Genomic DNA, 20,014 nt, shown 5'->3' with positions numbered 1-20,014 from the left:
ACTGCTCCACATCTTGTCCAGCTCTCTGCAATGCATCTGGGAAAACACCTGTGTTTTGAATGCACAACACTTGAATGCACAAGTCCTCAGTCTCCTGTACCCATGTGGGTGCCTCAGAAGAAAACTCCTGGCTCCTGGCTTTGAACCAACCCAACTCTAGCCATTGTGGTCATTTGAGGAATGAAACAGCAGGTGGAAGATATCTCTCTCTTTCTGTCTCTCTAAATCTGCCTTTCAAATAAAAAAATTAAGCTTTAAAACAAAAATTATATCACCCAAATGCCACCGATAAGTGAACTATGAACATTTCCATACAACGGAATACTAATTAACAATAACAAAAAGAACATGTCAAAAACATACTGACCAAAAAATCAAAAACAATACATATAAACCCATTTATATCAAATTCTAGAAAAAAATCTATACTGACACTTGCAAACTTATGGTTAACTGCAGCCAAGGACTGAGGTTGAAGTTTGACTAAAAAGAGAAAGAAAGGAATTTTGGTGGTGGTGGAAATACAGTCCATGTGGTGGCTGTATGATTACACTCACTTAACAGAAATCACTGAATTATATATTTAAGATGGGTATATTTCACTGTATGCATGGTATTACTCCAACTTCATTTTTAAAATTAAACATTGAAAATATATTAAATAAGAACATTCTTTACCAAATTTTACTCATAGTTTTGACTGTTTCTGATGTTCTGATTTCCAATTTTTACAATCTTTTTGAAATACCCACACATACTCAGAAAGATTCAGAAAGCATTACTTGAAGCTGACGTTGTGGCTAACAGGTTGAGCAGCCACCTGCAACGCTGGTATCTCGAATGGGCACCAGTTCAAGTTCTGCTGTTCTACTTATTATCTAGCTGTGTAAATGCAATGGAGAAAGCAGTGAAGAACGGTCCTCTGGCCCCTGTACACATGTGGGAGACCAGGATGAAGCTCCTGGAGCTTGTCATTGGCATGGCCCAGCCCGGGTCACTATGGTCATTTGGGCAGTGAACCAGCAAACAGAAGATCACTCTTTATCTCTCCCTCTCTCTCTGTAACTCTGCCTTTTAGATAAATAAAATAAGTCCTTTTAGAAAAAGCATTATTCGGCTAATTATTATGGTTACAAAGAGGTATATAACTATTGAAAAAGTTTGAAATGTGTATTATGGAAAAACTTACACAAGGTTTTAAAAAAATTTGCATGAACATAAACTCATATTAACTTGCTATAACACGATTGAACTAGATCTAATTTGATGCAGCAAGGATAAGACATCAGTTTGAAATGATGACTTAATCAAAGGAACATGAATTCTGCTAAAGTTGAAGAATATAAAATTGATGGCGCAGGTAGGACAGATGAATGATCAAACTTACAAAATGTAAGATCATTTCTCCCCCACCGGGGCAGTTTATAGGGAACTCATCTGAAGGCGGCAGGAAGGGCAGGTGTTCTGCACAGCAACTTCAGTCCTGAGTGGGGACATCCACACCTACTACCGGAACACCACGTCCTGTCACCTCCACTTCCACTTCAGCCTCCACTGCTGCCCACCCTGTTAATGCAACAGATAATGCCCCAATATTTTGGATTCATGACAACCATGTGAGACATCAGATGGAGTTTCTGGCTCCTAGCTTCAGCCTGCCTGATCCCTGGCTTTTAAGACATCTGGGAAGTGAATCACCAAATGGAACCTTTTCAATCTCATTCTCTCCCTCTCCCTCCCTCCCTCCCTCCCTCCCTCCCTCTCTCTCTCTCTCTCTCTCTCTCTCTCTCTCTCTCTCTCTGGGTCCCTGATAATGTGTCTAGTAAAGCAGCAGAAGGTGGCATAAGAACTTGGGCCTCTTCCACACGTGTGGGAGACCCATATGGATTTCCTGCCTCCTGGCTTCAGGCTGGACCAATCTCAGTCTTTATTGCCATGTAAGGAGTTAGACAGTTGATAGAGGGAATCTCTATCTCTCTCTCATTGCTTTCTCCCTTCCCCATCTTCTCTCTGTCATTTCATCTTCTAAATAAATATAAATAAATATTTAAAAATTAAGAGACTTTACAAATCACCTCATATAACTTAATCTTAAAACAGTTGGGCCCGGCACAGTGGCCTAGAGGCTAAAGTCCTGGCCTTGAATACACCGGGATCCCATATGGGCACCAGCTCTAATCCCAGCAGCTCCACTTCCCATCCAGCTCCCTGCTTGTGGCCTGGGAAAGCAGTCGAGGACGGCCCAAAGCCTTGGGACCCTGCACCCATGTGGGAGACCTGGAAGAAGTTCCAGGCTCCTGGCTTTGGATCGGCACAACACTGGCCGTTGTGATCATTTGGGGAGTGAATCATCGGAAGGAAGATCTTGCTCTCTGTCTCTCCTCCTCTCTGTATATCTGACTTTACAATAAAAAACAGAATAAATCTTTAAAATAAATAAATATTTTTTTAAAAAGATAAATAGTCAGCACCAGGATTGTGACATAGCAGGTAAAAGCCACTGACTGCCTGTAACGCCAGCATCCCACAGATAGGCTGGTTTATGTTCCAATCCAGCTCCTGTTAACAGCCTAGGAAAGCAACGGAAGATGGCCCAAGTGTCTGATCCCCTGCTAGCCTTAGGTGAGACCTGAATGAAGCGCCTGGCTTCTGGCTTCGGTCCAGCCTAGCACCAGCTGTTATGGCTATCTGGAGGAAGTGAACTAGCACATGAGAAATTGTCTTCCTCTCTGTAACTGACTTTTAAAATAAAGAAATAAATTTTAATCAGCTCATATAGTTAGATATCAAGTTCCCTGACTCATACCACATGCTGCTGTGAAATTCCAGGATATCCGGGTGCATTATCTCTATATGGAAGGGAAGTAAGTTGCCAGCAAGCTTTATTTGGCATTTCTCCTGGAAAATGTCAAACAATGACTTCAAATCTGTTCAAGGAAGTTTTTATTCTAAGCAACCAACTCATAATACCTGTTCTAACAGCAATGCTATAACTTTCTTTTCAAATGAAAAACTAAAGGTCAGTTTCTAAGACAGGGTATATACAATCATAACAATACAGTTTAAGTTTTTTAAAAAAAATTTTTTTTGATTGAAAGTCAGATATACAGAGAGGAGGAGAAACAGAGAGGAAGATCTTCTGTCCGTTGATTCACTCCCCAAGCAGCCGCAATGGTTGCAGATCCGAACCCAGGAGCCAGGAGTCTCTTCTGGGTCTCCCACATGGGTGCAGGGTCTAAAGACTTTGAGCCGTCCTCGACTACTTTCCCAAGCCACAAGTAGGGAGCTGGATCGGAAGCTGCCGAGATTAGAACCAGCGCCCATATGGCATCCCAATGCATGCAAGGCGAGGACTTTAGCTGCTAGGCTAACGCGCCAGGCCCCAACAACAGTTTTAAGGGGCAGGCATTTAATAGAGTAGCTAAGTATCCTGTCTCATATTATAGCACCTGGGTTCAATTCCCTGCTCTGCTCTTGACCACAGCTTCTTGTTTAATGCACACTCGGAAAGCAGTAATGATGACTCAAATAACTGAGTTCCTGCCACCAATGAAGATCTTGATGGTGACGGGCTGCAGCCTACAAAGCCCCAGCCAACATGAGAATCTGGGGGAGTATGTAGGCAGTGAATCAGCACAGGAGAGTGCTGTGTGTTCCTCTGCCTCATCAATAAGTAAAAAGTTTTAATATCAAAAGTTTTTATATGCCTTGGTCTCTTGTACTGTGTACTTTCGGGGATGGGGCATATAGCATTGTAACACAGCAGGCTGGGCTGCCCCTTCAGATGCTTTCTTTATTGGGATGCCTTCTCCATCAACGCTCCAGTTTCCTGTTAATCCTCCTGGGAAGCAACAGATGATGGCTCAAATACTTGAGTCTCTACCATCCACATGGGAGACTCCGAGGGAGGAAATACAATTTAATCTAGTATTTTGCCTAACAGCAGAATAAACTCCAAAAGGAAATTGTCAAGGTATTACTATTATTCACAACATTAGTATACAGAGTTTTCTTTTGGAACAAAAGCTAAGATGCTAGAGTAAGATGCCCGTGTTCCATCCAGTGCCTGGCTCTGGCTATGACTCAGTTTATGGCCAGATCTGAGAGGCAGTGGTAAGAGCCAATGTGACTTTGTTTCTGTCACCAGGTGGGAGACCTGAGTTGAGTTTCTCCCTTCTGGTTTGGCCCTGGCCCAGTCACTGCAGGATCTGGAGAGTGAACCAACAAATGGGAATGCTCCTGCTGCCTCAGAAAGAAATAGCAGGAAATCTTAGGATAGTACTGTGGTTCAGTACATTAACCTGCCATTTGGAACACCAGTATCCCACAGTGGATTGCAAATTCCAGTCCCTTATGTTGTGCTTCCAACCCAGCTTTCTCCCAATGCATCCTGGGAGGAAATGGAAAACGGCTCAAGTGCTTTGACCCCTAACACGTACATGAGAGACCTGGAGGGAATCCCAGGTTCTTGTTTTTAGCTTGGCCCAGCCTGGCTGTTCAAGTAATTTGGGGAGTGAACTAGACAGAATCAATCAATCAATCAATCAATCAATCAATCAATCTCTCTCTCTCTCTCTCTCTTTCTCTCTCCCCCTCTCTTTCCAATACACAAAAATAAACAAATCTGCATTTTGAAAGTAATAAAAAATTTAAGCCTTGGGTTGGGCATTGTGCCACAGCAGCTTTAGCTACCACCTAGGACACACATCCCTTATCCTAATGCCTGAGACTGAGTCCCACCTCCATGTGTGATCCAGATCCCTGCTAATGTCTACCCAGCAGACCAGGGCTCAACTACCAGGGTCTCAGCCATTCAGGCTGGAAACCTGGACTGAGTTCTGGGTTTCTGGCTCTGACATCAGCCCAGGCCTATGTGCTGGAGGCATATGGGAAGTGAATCAGGGCACGAAAGATTATCTCTTTATCTATCTTTCAAAGAATTAAAGGACAGGGCTCCGCGGCAGCGTGGCCTAGCGGCTAAAGTCCTCGCCTTCAAAGCCCCGGGATCCCATATGGGCGCCGGTTCTAATCCCAGCAGCTCCACTTCCCATCCAGCTCCCTGCTTGTGGCCTGGGAAAGTAGTTGAGGACGGCCCAATGCATTGGGACACTGCACCCGTGTGGGAGACCCGGAAGAGGTTCCAGGTTCCCGGCTTCGGATCAGCGCGCATTGGCCCGTTGCGGCTCACTTGGGGAGTGAATCATCGGATGGAGGATCTTCCTCTCTGTCTCTCCTCCTCTCTGTATATCTGGCTGTAATAAAATGAATAAATCTTTAAAAAAAAAATTAAAGGACAAACTAGCCTATTACAAAAAATATTTCTTTGATTAGTCACCACAACAAATCTTTCTGAATTGGGGAGAAAGGGAAGAGGAAAGAGAGAGAATTGAAAGACAGAATTCTGTGGTTTACTCCCCAAATACCCACAACCACGGCTCAACTAAGCAGAAGCCAGGAGTCTGGGTCTCCTGTGTATGTGACAAGGATTAGGAGCTGCCTCCCAGGGTTCGCAAGGAACTGGAAGTCAGAAATCAAACCCAGGCACTCCAACACAGGATACAGATATCCTGAGCAGTATCTCCAGATGCACTAAGTGCTTGCCTCACCCTAACAGATATTGTCCTTGCTTACTAAACACTTCCACGCTCTGATTTCCTGAATTGTTGGACAAGTTTGACATTAAAGAAATTAAGCTTATTATACATCTCTTCTTATACACAATAAAAATTTCATTTATCTGAACATTCACTCATGGTTAATGAGACCAGGTGAAGCAGAATAGTTTACTTTTGCATTTGTCCAAAAGTGTAAAAACATGCCCAGTAATTATTTAATAGTCTTAAGTAGAAATGATTTTCAACCAATGTAGAAGCTTCATTTAAATATATGTGCTATACTAATTATACATTCTTCATTTTCACTGAAGTGACTCCCACTGATCATTGTTTTCCAAAGCTTTATCAGTCAATTCTATATTACTTTAATTTTTTTTTCAATTAAAAGCTCCAACATACCATCAGCAACAATTAACTTCATTGTGGAATTAATTGATAAAGTACTGAGTAACCAATATGTTGAAAACAAATGCGATTTTTTAACCACATTCTGTGGTCACCTCATTGACATTTCAATTTTAGTTTATACACAACATATAACATAACATACATAAAATAACATGTTTTACATAACATCATATCATCTTAAATTAAGGCAAACATGTGGTAATTTATATTACTTTAATTTTAAAAAACACTCTATAAAATGTATATTTACAACTATCATCCGACAATCACATTTACCTAAAATTAGTTCAGTATTACTTTCAGATGTTAAGTTCCAAAAACATCATGTTAATGTTTTTATCCATCTTTTCAAAAATGGATTTTTACAGATAAAGTTGCAAGTTAGTTTGGCCACAGATTTACTTGTGGGTATTTACTAACACACAGTATAATTCTGGATCTATCTATGTAGTTCACCATTCTACTAATATCTGTATTCTCATGATGTTTCCAGTCACTAAACTTCTAAAAAAAATTACAAAATCAATCGCTAGAGTTATAAAGCTGTAATAAAATCGACATATACATCTAAGACATTCTAGAAATCAAGTTTCCATGCACTGTAAAAAACAAAAAGGCTAAACTTCAGAGATAATATACTTAAAAGGTATATTTATATCTCCTAAACATTAAATTTGAAATATATACTTTTAGTACAACATGGTAGTCTACCAGAGATAATGACATATTATGTATGAAAACACACAAGTTAGAATTACTATACAAATTCAAAAAGTAGTCAGAAACAACCTTTGGAATTTAAAAAAAACACAGCTTTGCAAATTTTTTCTAAGCCAATGAACAGAAAAAGCCAATACATACAGAAGTGCTCAGTTTAGCTCCATTATTCTGTTCATTGTCTTCCATGATGATAAAACTTTAAATTAAAACCTATAATTAACTATTTAAATACCGATGACACCAGCATTTATGGACCTTCTTTTCTAACTATTTCAGAAGTAGATTCAGTACTCCAAAAAAGAAAAAAACAAAACAAAACAAAAAACAGTAACAGTATGCTTATCCCTGAAATCCATAATAATCTTGTGAAAAATCTGAAAACCTTTTTACATAAGCAAAATAATAAGCAATTTATACATCAATATCTACTGTATAATAAAATCTCAACTACATTATTCACTCATAAGTACTAAGGAAAAACAAACTTACTCACTAACGTGCAAATCAATCACATTCTGAGTCAAACAACTTTTCATTGTTTTCTTTCCTTTCTTCCTCTGTCTGTTTATATAAGGCCATATCACCTGTACGTACGTTACAGTAACTGTTAATTTTTAACTTGTTCTTTAAGATTGCAGAATTTCCATTCCTACATTCAAGTAAAATTAACAATACTCAAATATTTCTTCATACCTTTTCTGCATTATCCCAAGTAAGCATTGGATAAAGAAAAACCACACAAAATGTAAAAGGAAGACCTTACAAAGTAAGGCCCTTATAAAGCAAGGGCCTTACTCTCTGAAGGTTGTCACAGTTACGTGTGGTAATACAGAAACAGACACCAGAGAGTTCATTTATTCTCCCTCTCCCCTGTAACACGCCATTTATTATTTTCCCAGCTGCACACCCGACTCCAGAGTGGAAAGCAGAAAGACTATGCAGAAATGACGGCGTTCCACAAACTTTTCCACCAGCTCAATTTCACGATCCACCCGGCAGCAGGATCAGACTCACTTCCTAGACTCCTTTGCAAGCTCTGATTTACCTAACCACACCAGTGTTTCAGAAGCACTGCTCGGTCACTTTTCAGCGACCCTCCTACACCTTCTTTTGACCTTTACTTCCCCTACTACTGTGAAAGCTTTTATCTTAATTAGATTCCTCACTGAACCCTAACAAATACAGTCACAGGCACCAAATGCAGATCCACGATGATGCAATGCATTGAACACTAACTAGTATAGTCAATACAGTCACAGGCACCAAGAGCAGATGCAGAAATCTGGAATCAATTTTCTGAAGGGAGCCAGTGCTGTGGCATAATGGGTTAGGCCATTGCCTGCAATGCCAACATCCCATGTGGGCACCGGTTTGAGTCCAAGCTGTTCTACTTCCAACCTAGCTCTCTGTTAATGTTCTTGGGAAAGCAGTGAAAGATGGTCCAGATACTTGGGACCCTCTCCAGTGAAGTTCCTGGCTCTTGATTTCTGCCTGACCCAGCCTGGCCATTGCGGACATTCAGGAAGTGAACCAGCAGATGAAGATATCACTCTGCGTCTTTAAAAAAATTTTTTTTTAATTTTTTTCCTGAAAATATCAGTAATACAGGAGACATTGGTAGTTCATCATGTATAGATAGATATTACTTAAATTTTCACATGTAGAGACCTGCAATCAAAGTTAAGGGTTTAAACGGGCCCGGCACAGTGGCCCAGTGGCTAAAGTCTTTGCCTTGGATGCGCCAGCATCCCATATGGGTGCCAGTTCTAATCCCGGCAGCTCCAAATCCCATCCAGCTCCCTGCTTGTGGCCTGAGAAAGCAGTCGAGGACGGCCTAAAGCCTTGGGACCCTGCACCTATGTGAGAGATCCAGAAGAGTCTTCTGGCTCCTGGATTCCAATCTGCATAGCTTCAGCCATTGCGGCTGCTGGGAGAACAGACAGATCTTCCTCTCTGTTTCTTCTCCTCTCTGTATATCTGATTTTGCAATAAAAATAAATAAACTATACCTTAAGAAGGCTGACATTTAAAAAACAAAGGTGCAGGATCCATCCAACCCAGCTCTCTGATAATGTGCCTGGGCAAGCAGCAGAAAATAGTCCAAGTACCTGGGCCCTGCCATCCACTTGGGAGATGAGTCTGGATTTCCAGGCTCCTGATTCAGGCCTATCCCAGCCCACACTTCAGGGACCACTGAGGAGAAAACCAGCAAATAAGATCAATCTCTCTGTCCTTCTTCCCAGCAGCCCACCCCACCTCCAATTCTGTAACTAACTCCAAAAACTTGCTTTTAATGGAAAAAATAGATAAACAAGAGGCAGAAAAAAGAGATTTGGAGGGGCCAGCACAGTGGGGTAGCATGTTAAGGTCCACTTCTGATCCAGTTCCACTTCCAATAAGGTTCCCTAACAATGGGCTGGGGAAGCAGACAAGACTGGCCCCACTCCTTGGATCCCTGCATCCATGTGGGAGACCCAGAATAAGCTCCTGATTCCTGACTTCAGATTGGCCCAGCTCCAGCCACTGCAAAAATCTGCAGAGTGAACTAGCAGACAGAAGATCTGTCTCTACCTCTCTCTAACTTGGCCTTTTTAAATCATTTTAATGTCTCATTAATATATATATTTACTCAGACAAAAACTGTTTAAAGTGCTCTGAAGGTTAAAATTGAGTTTCAATACATTAACATTTCATTAGAGTATAGTTTTTGTGAGATTCCACCATGGCATCCTGTGGCCAGGGCCAAAAAGCACAAAGGGTGATGGTGCAGCCCACCGACCTCTTCTTCAGTTACTTGTAAATAAATCTCACATTCAAGGTGTGGTTCCATGAACAAGTGACTATGTGGATGGAGGGATGTATCACTGGTTCTCATAAACATATGAACCTCTTAATAGATGGTAAAGAAGGGATTCATTCTGAAACATAGAAACACAAATGGATCTAATCATGCCAGAAGGAAATAATACTGCTTTGCTACAAACTGTCTCTAACTAGAAAAGATCAATGACATGAAACATTTCTGAGAAGGTAATACAGTGGAGTTTTTGTTTTGTCAGGTGTCTTTTAATTGAAGTATAGTTCTAAAACACTTATTCATATTGTTTTGATTACCTTAATGTTGTTATTAGAAGACACTAAATATTGTGGGGTGCTCACTAAAAAATTAAAGAATTACGTAGCAATCACTCTCACTGGAGAGCATGAGTTGGGATGGTGGCAGACCAGACCAGGCAGGGCTGCAACACCTGTGGGCCTCATGTGAGCTACATCAGGGAAAAGCCAGGTTGGGCTGACTGTTCCTACTGGTGCAAGCAAAAATTAGAGTGGGTGAGGGTTAGCTGGACTTCATCGCAGCATCAGCTGGCAGAGGCTTACATAATCTGGGAGTGGGAGTGGCCTAGTAGGGAAATAGTGGGCACCTCCCTCGTGGGTTACCACTCCCACTGGAGAGCATGAAAACCAGGACAGGAGCAGGGGTGGCTAGACAGAAAGGCACCTGCCAGTATGTGCATGAGCTGGACAGTAGGGTTGGTTGGGTTGAACTAGGCTTCAATGCCCATTGACAAGTACGAGACCTAAATGGGATGTGGGACAGACTGAACAAGTCTGCGGTACATATGGGCATACATGGGAACCAGGGTAGGGGGAAGGCCTGGTGGGGGTTATGGGGAGTCACCCCAACTAGGCTGCAGCTCCCACTGGTTTGCGTGAGGGCTAGGTATGAAGTGGGCAGGATCAGGCTGGACTGTAACACCCATTCTTTCACGTGGAAGACAGGGCTGGAAACAGAACTGACCCAGCAACTGCAACCACTAGCATGTGCTTAAGATGACTGGGGTGACAGACTGTGCCGGACCCAGTACTTTCAAGCACACACCAGAATCAGGTCTGGGATCACCTCAGATGAAGTTTCTTTGGAGATCCCTCCAACTGAACTGCTGATCTCCAAACCCCAACCCTGAAGAGACTGTCAGCCAGTGGATTCTGAATAGACTTCATTGTGATTGGAACGGCAAGATTGGCAGCAATTCAGAAGTGCTTGAGCAGATCCTTGGAGCATGCCCCACATCGGGAACCTGGGATGGGTGGGAGGCTGGGTGGAGCTTCTCCTTTTGTTTCTCCCCTGACCCCAGATGCAGGGGGAAAAAAATGATATTAGTGCGGAAACAATGGTCTAGCCCACTTTCCTGTAGCCCATTAACCTTTGTACCCTAATCAACTATGTAATTATTATAAAAAAAAAAATAAATTTTTTAAAAAAGAGAAAAAAACAAAAGAATTACTTAGCAATACGGTTACACTGAAGAGTACAGGGAACAACTTTGTGCACACATTAAATGTTAAATAAATTTTAAAATAAACACTGGACTAAGCAACAAAACAAAGATACCAAGTGAATAAAAATTTCTCCAGTAATCTCTCATTTTGTTAACAAAACTAAATGGCTACCAATAACATTTACATAGGGAAAAAATAAGGATCTGGCTAATGGTACAAAGTAGTTCAACTAATTTTGGAAACATTACGATTGTTAATTTTATTTATTTACTTACTTACTGTAGAGGCAGGCAGAGAGCTCTCAACTGCAGCTCACTCCACAAACGCCCTGGCAAAAGCTGGGAATGCACTCCAGACTTCCCACAAGGGCGGCAGGAACGCAGCTACCCGAGCCATCCCTGCTGCCTCCAGAGGCATGAGCTAGGCATCAAACCTGGATACTCCCAGTTGGGCTACAGGCATCTCAACCACTGAGCTGAATGCCTGCTCCTTCTTGTGATATTAAATTTAAGACACAAAAGATTATCACTATATTCATTAGTAATTTTACATCTTTTGCATCTTAAAATTTTAAAGTTTATACTCTAGAAAATTTGCAATTTTAAGCTGTCTATATTACACTATTCAGTTTATTCCTTTACCCATAATTCATTGTCCAAGTTCAGATAAATTACATATATCAAAATATTTCATCTAAAACACACGTATCTATGTGTAGAAACATCCAGGAACAGGTATTTGGCACAGCAGTTAAGATGCCAGTTGGGACATTCGTATCCCCTACAGAGTGCCTGGGTTGGAGTCCTGGCTCCACTTTCGATTTCCTGCTAGAGCACTCTGGAAGGCAGCAGGTGACACTTTAACTGTGTGGGTCCCTGGCATGCATATAGAGTTCTAGATTAAGTTCCAGCCTCCTGGCTTCGGCCTGGCCCAGCTCTGGTTGTTGCAGGCATCTAAGGAATGAACCAGTGGATGAAAGATATTTCTCAAACTTTCTGTGTCATTTTGCCTTTTAAATAAATTTTTAAATTTCTAATTTAAGAAAAATAACAATCACTCATTAAGATAACATTGGTTTTTTTTTAAGTTTTTTTTTTTTTTTATTGCAAAGTCAGATATACAGAGAGGAGGAGAGACAGAGAGCGAGATCTTCCTTCCAATGATTCACTCCCGAAGCGACCACAATGGCCGCTGCTGTGCTGATCTGAAGCCAGGAGCCAGGAACTTCCTCTAGGTCTCCCATACATGTTCAGGGTTCCAAGGCTTTGGGCCATCCTTGACTGCTTTCCCAGTTCACAAGCAAGAAGCTGGATGGGAACTGGGGCTGCCGGGATTAGAACGGGTGACTATACGGGATGATCCTGGCGCATTCAAGGCCAGGACTTAAGCCGCTAGGCCACTGCGCTGGACCAAGATAACATTGTTCTTTAAGTGTTAAATTAGTAACAAGTTTTCACCATCTTTCAAAGAATTTTTGTTTTCTTAAGATCATTTATTTGAAAAGTAACAGAACAAAAAGACAGCAGAAGCAAGCTAGAGCACCACTGAAGAGAATCTTCAATCCATTGGTTTACCCTCCAAATGGCCACAACAGTTAGGGTTGAGCCAGGCCAAAATCAGGAGCCAGGGATTCCATCTGGATCTCCCATGTGGGTGGCAGAGGCCGAAATCACTGGGCTACCTTCCACTGTTTTTTTTTTTTAAAGATTTATTCATTTTATTACAGCCAGATATACACAGAGGAGGAGAGACAGAGAGCAAGATCTTCCTTCCAATGATTCACTCCCCAAGTGAGCCGCAACGGGCCGATGCGCACCAATCCAAAGCCGGGAACCTGGAACCTCTTCCGGGTCTCCCACATGGGTGCAGTGTCCCAATGCATTGGGCCGTCCTCAACTGCTTTCCCAGGCCACAAGCAGGGAGCTGGATGGGAAGTGGAGCTGCTGGGATTAGAACCGGCGCCCATATGGGATCCCGGGGCTTTCAAGGCGAGGACTTTAGCCTCTAGGCCACTGTGCCGGGCCCTATCTTCCACTGTTTTTCCAAGCACATTAGTAACGGCTGTGCTTGGTATGGCAAGCTGGCATTGCAAACAGCAGTTGAACTTGCTGCACCACAACACTGGACCCTCCAGTAGCTTTTTTAATGTGTAAACAACGTTTAGTACTTAACTCAACCTAATAAACTTGCAAACTGGGGGGGGAGGGAAGCCTTACTTCATGGCATTCATAAAGTTTAGAAAAAAGCATGTTTTTTTTTTAAGTTTTATTTATTTGAAAAGGCATAAAGATGTATAGAGTGAAAGAGAGTTCTTCCATCTGTTGGTTCAATCCTCAAATGCCCACAACAAACAGCTGGGTCAGACCAAGTCCAGGAGCCTTTTAACGTCAATCCAAGATTCCCAAAGGAGTGGAAGAGACCTAATATCTGAGCCATTAGCTGCTGCCTCCCAGGATGCATATTAGCAAGAAACTAGACACCAATACAGGATGCAGGCTTCCCTAGTCTGCAGCATTCTAACCACCGCAGCAAATTCCCATTCCAAACATGCATTTTTTGATTAAAATAATTTAACTGGAACTTTATAAAAGATAATATCAATGAGCTTCATTTTATGAATGTATGGTCTGACAAACCTTCAGAATTTTAGAACAGTTGTAATCCTAGCTGTGAATTGTACTTTGGCCATTACTGGAAGATTAGAACTCTTCCCTACAATGATAAGATTTCTATGTTAGAATTCAAATGCTGTGCAGGTTTCACTATTAAAAAAAAAAAAAAAAAAAGACTTTTCTAAAAATGAAATTTTAACCACACCCAGGTATACCAGTTTTACAAGTTTACACACAATATTAGTTTAAATCATATAAAATACAAATTATAAGTATTATCCTTATTCAATATTTACTGTACAAATCATGTTATCATGTTATATCCCCTAACTGTTGGGAACAAGTATCAGACTCTCTCAACTTTAATCTAACTTACAAACAGCATAAGTCTTAACAACGAATAGTTGTGATCGCATTCCTTATCTATTCATAAAGTTTAGCTGATTCCATGGGGCCAGTGTCGGGGCATAGAAAATTAAACCACCACCTCCAATGCAGGCATCTCATACAGGCACCAGTTGACTTGGCTGGTCGGCTTCCTGTCCAGTTCCCTACTGATGTGCGTGGGAAGGCAGTGGCAGCAGACCCAAGTGCTTGACCTCTGCCACCTACACAGCAGACCCAGGAAGTCCGAGGCTCCAAGGACGGCCCGAGGACTGCTGTGGTCATCTAGGGAGTGAACCAATGAATGCAAGATTCTCTCTCCCTTTCTTTTTTCTTTTTTTTTTAATTAAATTTATTCATTAATTACATCCCTTTCTTTCAATTAAATAAATATTTTTAAGTTGATTCCCTATGAGTAAGAGTATAGTCTAAACTTTTATTTTATTTTTTTTTAATTTGGAAGGCAGAATACCTGAGAGTGAGGGAAGGACAGAGGGAGATCTTCACTCTCCTGGTTCACATGGAGGCTAATCTTCAGCGTGAATCAGGTTTCTAGCCAACACTCTTGGCAGGCAGCAGATCCTGGCAGATCCTGGCGGATCCTGGCACACGTACTTGTTCCTGCCTCTCCTGTGGGGATCTGGAGGGACTCTTGGCTCCTGGATTGCGCCTGCCCTACGATGGCTACTGTGGGCATCTGAGGAGCTAAGCGGCAGACTAATGCTCTCCATTCAGCTGTATCTCTACCTCCTGAATAAAAACAATAAAATAAGCTGAGGTACTGAGAAAACACGTGGCTTACCCCACATCACATGTCAAAGCTCAGAGAAAAGCCAGATTTCTCTCACTCAAAACTCATGGCCTTTCAGTAAAGCCTACATTTAAGCATACCTAACTATTAGAGGGTAAGACTGAGTTCAGAGTCTGTTGCCACCATTTAATAACTACAGACAAGTACTTAATGCCTCAAAGGGTAATGATGGCACATACCTCAGGGTAGTTATGAGCATTAAAGAACATAAATCAAATAAAGTGGTCATCTACTACAACGCCTTACTTATTGAATACCTTAATAAAACTTATTCATGACACGAAAATCTTTCTAGTAGCATTCTACCATTCTAACACATACTCTACATTCTAACACATATGAATTTAGAAAAAACCTTCTTTTTTTCAACTTTTATAGAGGAAACTAGGAACAGTAGAAATTCAGACATAATACGAATATTTTCTTTGTGGAATGAATTTGTTTTAGCATTTTATCTCACATTACCTAACAGTTTCAGCTTCCTTTGAACTTAATATACTTTTTCAAGATTTATTTTACATCTTTGAAAGACACAGCGACAGAGAAAAAGACATTTTCCATGAGATGACTCACTCCCCAAACAGCCCCTCTGAGCAGGGCTCGGCCAGCTTGAAGCTAGGAGTCTGGCACTCCATCCAGGTCTTCCTGGCTGGGAGCAAAGATCCAAACACTTGGGTCACCTTCCACTGGTTTCCCCACCGAATCAGCAGGGAGCTAAATCATAAGTGGTGCAGGGTGGACTGGAACAGGTGCTCCGGGATGTCAACCTCACAGGTGGTGGCTTAACCTGCTGAATCAACCTTCGCAGCATACCTTTTCCATCTCTAATGCTTATCTCTAAATATATAATACAGCAATTTATCTTAAACAAGCTCACTGTTCTCATTTCAGACGGTATCTCCAATACAGATGACAAACTAGTCAAGCAATTTGGGTAGAAAAAAGTAACATTCTCCGATCTTCTAAAATCATTCTCATATTTTTATATGCCAAACACTCTCACACTTATATAACAAAAAACACTTAAAGTGATTAAAATTAGAAAACAGCATTCATATTATACTCCATCACTGTAGTCAAATTAATGTCAACCAATTGCTCTTTGAAAACTGAAATCATTTCACGTTATCAATTCACGTAGATCTGAACTTTAATACAAATTTACACCCATCAATGACATTATTAGCTACTGATTTTATGTTCAGGCTTGAAATATTACCCAGATGGTTCTACAATTTACTCTTACATTTCTGGCAATTTTACCAAAAAAGAATTATACAGCTGACCAACAGCAAATAGAAATTTCTTTCTCTAAAATTTTTAGGAAAGGGTAAGAAGTTCGAAAGTCATACTACACAAGTATTGACTAAGATTAGGCTTTCAGACGAAAGATTATTTCCCTTGATTATATTAGTTTGATCTAGTTTCTCAATCTAGTCGGTTCCTACTAAGAGACATGTTAGAGGATCCAAAGTAACGATTTCATATTTAAAATATGAAACTGAAGCAGCCTAAGGAGTGTATGTAGGATCTGTTGGGGGACTTCAACATCCTTATCTATAAACCGGAACAGATCATAACGGCCCCACCTTACCACTTAACACAAAGATTAAATAAGGCACTTTGGGGTCAGTGCTCTGGCACAACAGGTCAAGAAGTGCCACAGTGCTGCAGCGCCTGCAGTACCGGCATTCCACATGGACACCGCTTTCAGTCCTGGCTATGCCACAACACCCTGCTAAATGCTCCTGGAAAGGCAGCAGAGAGCAGCCAAATCCCTGGGTCCCTGCACCCACATGGGAGATGCAGAAGACACTCTTCTCTCCTGCCTTTGGCCAGGCCTGGTCCTGGTCATTGCAGCCATTTGCGGACTAAACCAGCAGATGGAAGATTAATTTCTCTCTCTCTCTCTTTCTGTCTCTATAACTCTCCCTTTCAAATAAAAATAAATCTCTAAAAAATAGTTTTAAAAGGTAAATGAGGTGCCTAAAGATGGAAAAGCACTTTCAAGTATAAGGCTATTTTTAATAACTGAAAAAAAGTGACATAATAAAATTTTTCTTCCCTTGATCTTAGCCAAAAGGCCGAGAAGCAATTACTCTCTACAGGAATGCTTTAACAAAGTTTGATTGTTCCATTGTTCAGTTTGATTAGCTGAAAGTCAGAGTTAGAGGAGGGAGAGACTGAGAGAAAGAGCTCTTCTATTCATTGGTTCCCTACACAGACGTCTACAACGGTTAGCACTGGGCCAGAACAAAGCCAGGGGTCAAGAGTTTCTTCCGGTTCTTCCATGTGGGTTGCAGGGCCACAAGCACTGGGCCATCCGCTGCTGCCTTCCCAGGCCACTGGCAGACAGCTGGACTGGAAGTGGAGAGCTGGGATAAACCAGCACCCAAAATGGATACTAGCATTGTAGCTGGTGGCTTTACTCAACATGCTACACAACACTAGCCCTACAGATGAGGCATTGTAACAAAAATTCCTTCAGAAATATATTTTCATATAATGGTTCAAGTGATTAAGTTCTAAAACGCTAAAAAATTTTAGCTGTACAATTACTTTCCAGCGAAAGTTTATATTCTAATATGGATGATAAAATCTTCAACTAAAAATGCTACAATGCAAATCTAGTGTGTATTCTAGGATTAATAAAGCCAAGCACACAAGAGGCTAAGAATGTTTTGGACTCTTGGCACATTTCATTAAGCTTTTACAAAGTTTGTAAGATATTTCTACAAAGTTAAGAATTTCTACAAAGACAGTAAGAACATTCCTTGCACACACACAAAAAAGCAACATATAAGCAAAGATCAAGGTAAATCGGCATGCAGCATGTTCAAAAAGATTAATTACTCCTGTGGCTTAAAAATAGGATATACACAATAAAATAATAATAATAAAGAATCAAAAGGCCATAAGTATTTTGCTGGAGTCATGCAAACATTCAAATTTTGAACAATTTTAAATAGTTGGGTTTTTTTTTCTGCCGGTACTGCAGGCACTGCAGCACTGTGGCACTTCTTGACCTGTTGTGCCAGAGCACTGACCCCAAAGTGCCTTATTTAATCTTTGTGTTAAGTGGTAAGGTGGGGCCGTTATGATCTGTTCCGGTTTACAGATAAGGATGTTGAAGTCCCCCAACAGATCCTACATACACTCCTTAGGCTGCTTCAGTTTCATATTTTAAATATGAAATCGTTACTTTGGATCCTCTAACATGTCTCTTAGTAGGAACCGACTAGATTGAGAAACTAGATCAAACTAATATAATCAAGGGAAATAATCTTTCGTCTGAAAACTAATCTCAATCAATAAAATAAATACAACTTTAAGGGGAAAAAAATCAGTTGCATGGGGAAGGGCATTTGACCTGGAGGTCCACATACCTCTTGGGAGGTCATCATCCCATAATTAAAGTGCCTTGGCTCAGCTTCCTGCTGCACTCCGGATTCCTACTGCAGATACTGGAAAGCAGTAGGTCCTGACTCGACTAGCTGGGCTCCTGCCACCCACGAGGGAGACCAGGCCTGAGTTCCTGGCTCTGGGTTGTAGCCTGGCCGAGCCCTGGCTCTTGGGGACATCTGGGAAGTGAACCGGTAGAGGAAAGCTCTCTCATAAATTGTAAGTTAAACATTATGGAGTTAGGGTGTGATTTAATTTGGGACAGACCGAAAGCAGAAAGTCCCTACTGCTATAGTCCCAGGTCCTGGTGATGGGGAGAGAAGCAAGAAGGAAATCAGCTGTGTAAGTAGAATAAACACCTAGGAGGAAAGTGATGATCACAAATATCCAGTTGGAAACCGTCCCCAGCTGAGAGGAAAACAGCCCGAGTTTACCACAGTCAGGGCACCACGACGCGCAAAAACTACGAAATGAACATCTCTAACAACCAGTTGAATGTTGGTTCTCAAGACCAAAAGACTGAACTCTGGTTCCATTTTCCAGTCCTGAATTTAAGAAAGCATTAAGAGGCTCTATGAGCAGGGAGCTGCCTCGGAACGCTTGGCAAAACCACGAAAGCAAAGTGACACTATGCACCAACCTTTCGGAATCGAGGAGCCATCCTTTCCCTCCCACACAACACACGCCTACACCTGTCCGTAGGGCAAGCCCAGGCTGCTCGAACAACCTTAGCTTTCCTAGCAGCCTTACCAAGGGCAGCCTTTCCATCCCTTGAAGTCCCCGCGGCTGCCACAGCACAGAAGGGTCCGTCCGCAGCGCAGGGTTCCAGAGCAGCGACCGGGAGCTGCCCCGGGCTCCCAGGCACACAAGGTCGTTTTCATCTGCTCGACACACCCCTCTCCTAGGGACCCGTTTCCTCCTCCACCCAGCACATTCCGCACGTCGCCCGACGGCATCACACCGCGTCTCTGCACCGGCTCCCCGAGTCCGGGGCTCAGCCAGGACCTGAGGTCTCCCACCCCGCAGCCTGGCCGCAGGCGCTCCTCACTCACCTTCCCCGCAGCTCCTCCGGCAGCCCGCACAAGGGGCCGCGGCTCAGCCCCGTCGGGCGACCCAGGCTGCCGAGCCGGCCGGGTCCGCCGCGACCGCCGAGCCGCAGCGCCGCCACCTCCCGCCGCGGCCGCCGTGGCTGTTGCCAGCTCAGTGCAGCCCAGGCGTTTCCGGGTTCCCGCGGTCCCGTCCCCCAAATGCTCCGGCTTCCGCCCGGACCCCGGGCAAACGCCGTTCCCGGCTCGGCTTGGACGGCCCCTTTTCCGCACTGGCCAGCTTCCGACCCTGACCCCGCGGTGACCGCTCGAGTCCGGGTCCTCCGGCGGCGCGCCCCCGTGCCGGCTTCGCTGCCGCGAGACCCCTGGGGCCACTGCTTGTTGGTGGACTCCCCCACGAGGGGACAAGGCAGATGGAGTGACTCCCCGCAAGCTTCTGCGGGACTGCCTGGAGGCCGAGGGTGACTTTTGTGACTAGTTGCTAAAGAAAGGACAAAGTCCTTTGGGGCAAAGGACCCTGAGAACGAGTGGGGAGGCGGATCCTGGAAGCAAATGAACACGCTTCTGAAAATGTTAGTGACCTGAAAACAAGTAAGATTCTGTGCGGCCTAGGCTGCCAACCAGTAGTCTAGATGTCTGCTCCCACCCTGACACCTTAAGACTGAGGGAGTCCTAAATGGGTGCCACCAGTGGGCCTGGTGCCTTTAAACAGCAGCGAAAGTTAAAAAAAAAAAT

The 20,014-nt window shown here is 42.7% G+C and overlaps 1 protein-coding gene across 3 annotated transcripts in view; it reads right to left on the bottom strand.

The window, feature by feature from the left end:
* Positions 1 to 19,737, bottom strand: part of SLC35A3 (solute carrier family 35 member A3) — a 53,129-nt gene extending 33,392 nt beyond the window's left edge. Inside the window, exons 1-2 of one of the 3 annotated variants that reach the window (XM_058659580.1) lie at positions 19,286 to 19,406; positions 18,218 to 18,295 (exon numbers count right to left, since the gene is read on the bottom strand). In XM_058659580.1, the coding sequence (XP_058515563.1) occupies positions 18,218 to 18,235 (18 nt within the window). In that variant the 5' untranslated portion in view covers positions 18,236 to 18,295; positions 19,286 to 19,406. Of the gene's footprint in view, positions 1 to 18,217; positions 18,296 to 18,983; positions 19,079 to 19,285 lie in introns of those variants that run through there. The other 2 variants (XM_004582013.3, XM_058659585.1) reach the window with 2 other exon arrangements.
* Between the last annotated feature and the right edge of the window lie 277 nt (positions 19,738 to 20,014).

This window comes from Ochotona princeps, chromosome 2 (assembly GCF_030435755.1).
Source record: "Ochotona princeps isolate mOchPri1 chromosome 2, mOchPri1.hap1, whole genome shotgun sequence".
Taxonomy (NCBI): Eukaryota; Metazoa; Chordata; class Mammalia; order Lagomorpha; family Ochotonidae; genus Ochotona; species Ochotona princeps.
The sequence above is the reverse complement of the archived record's forward strand: the minus strand, read 5'-3'. Positions and strand labels throughout refer to the sequence as shown.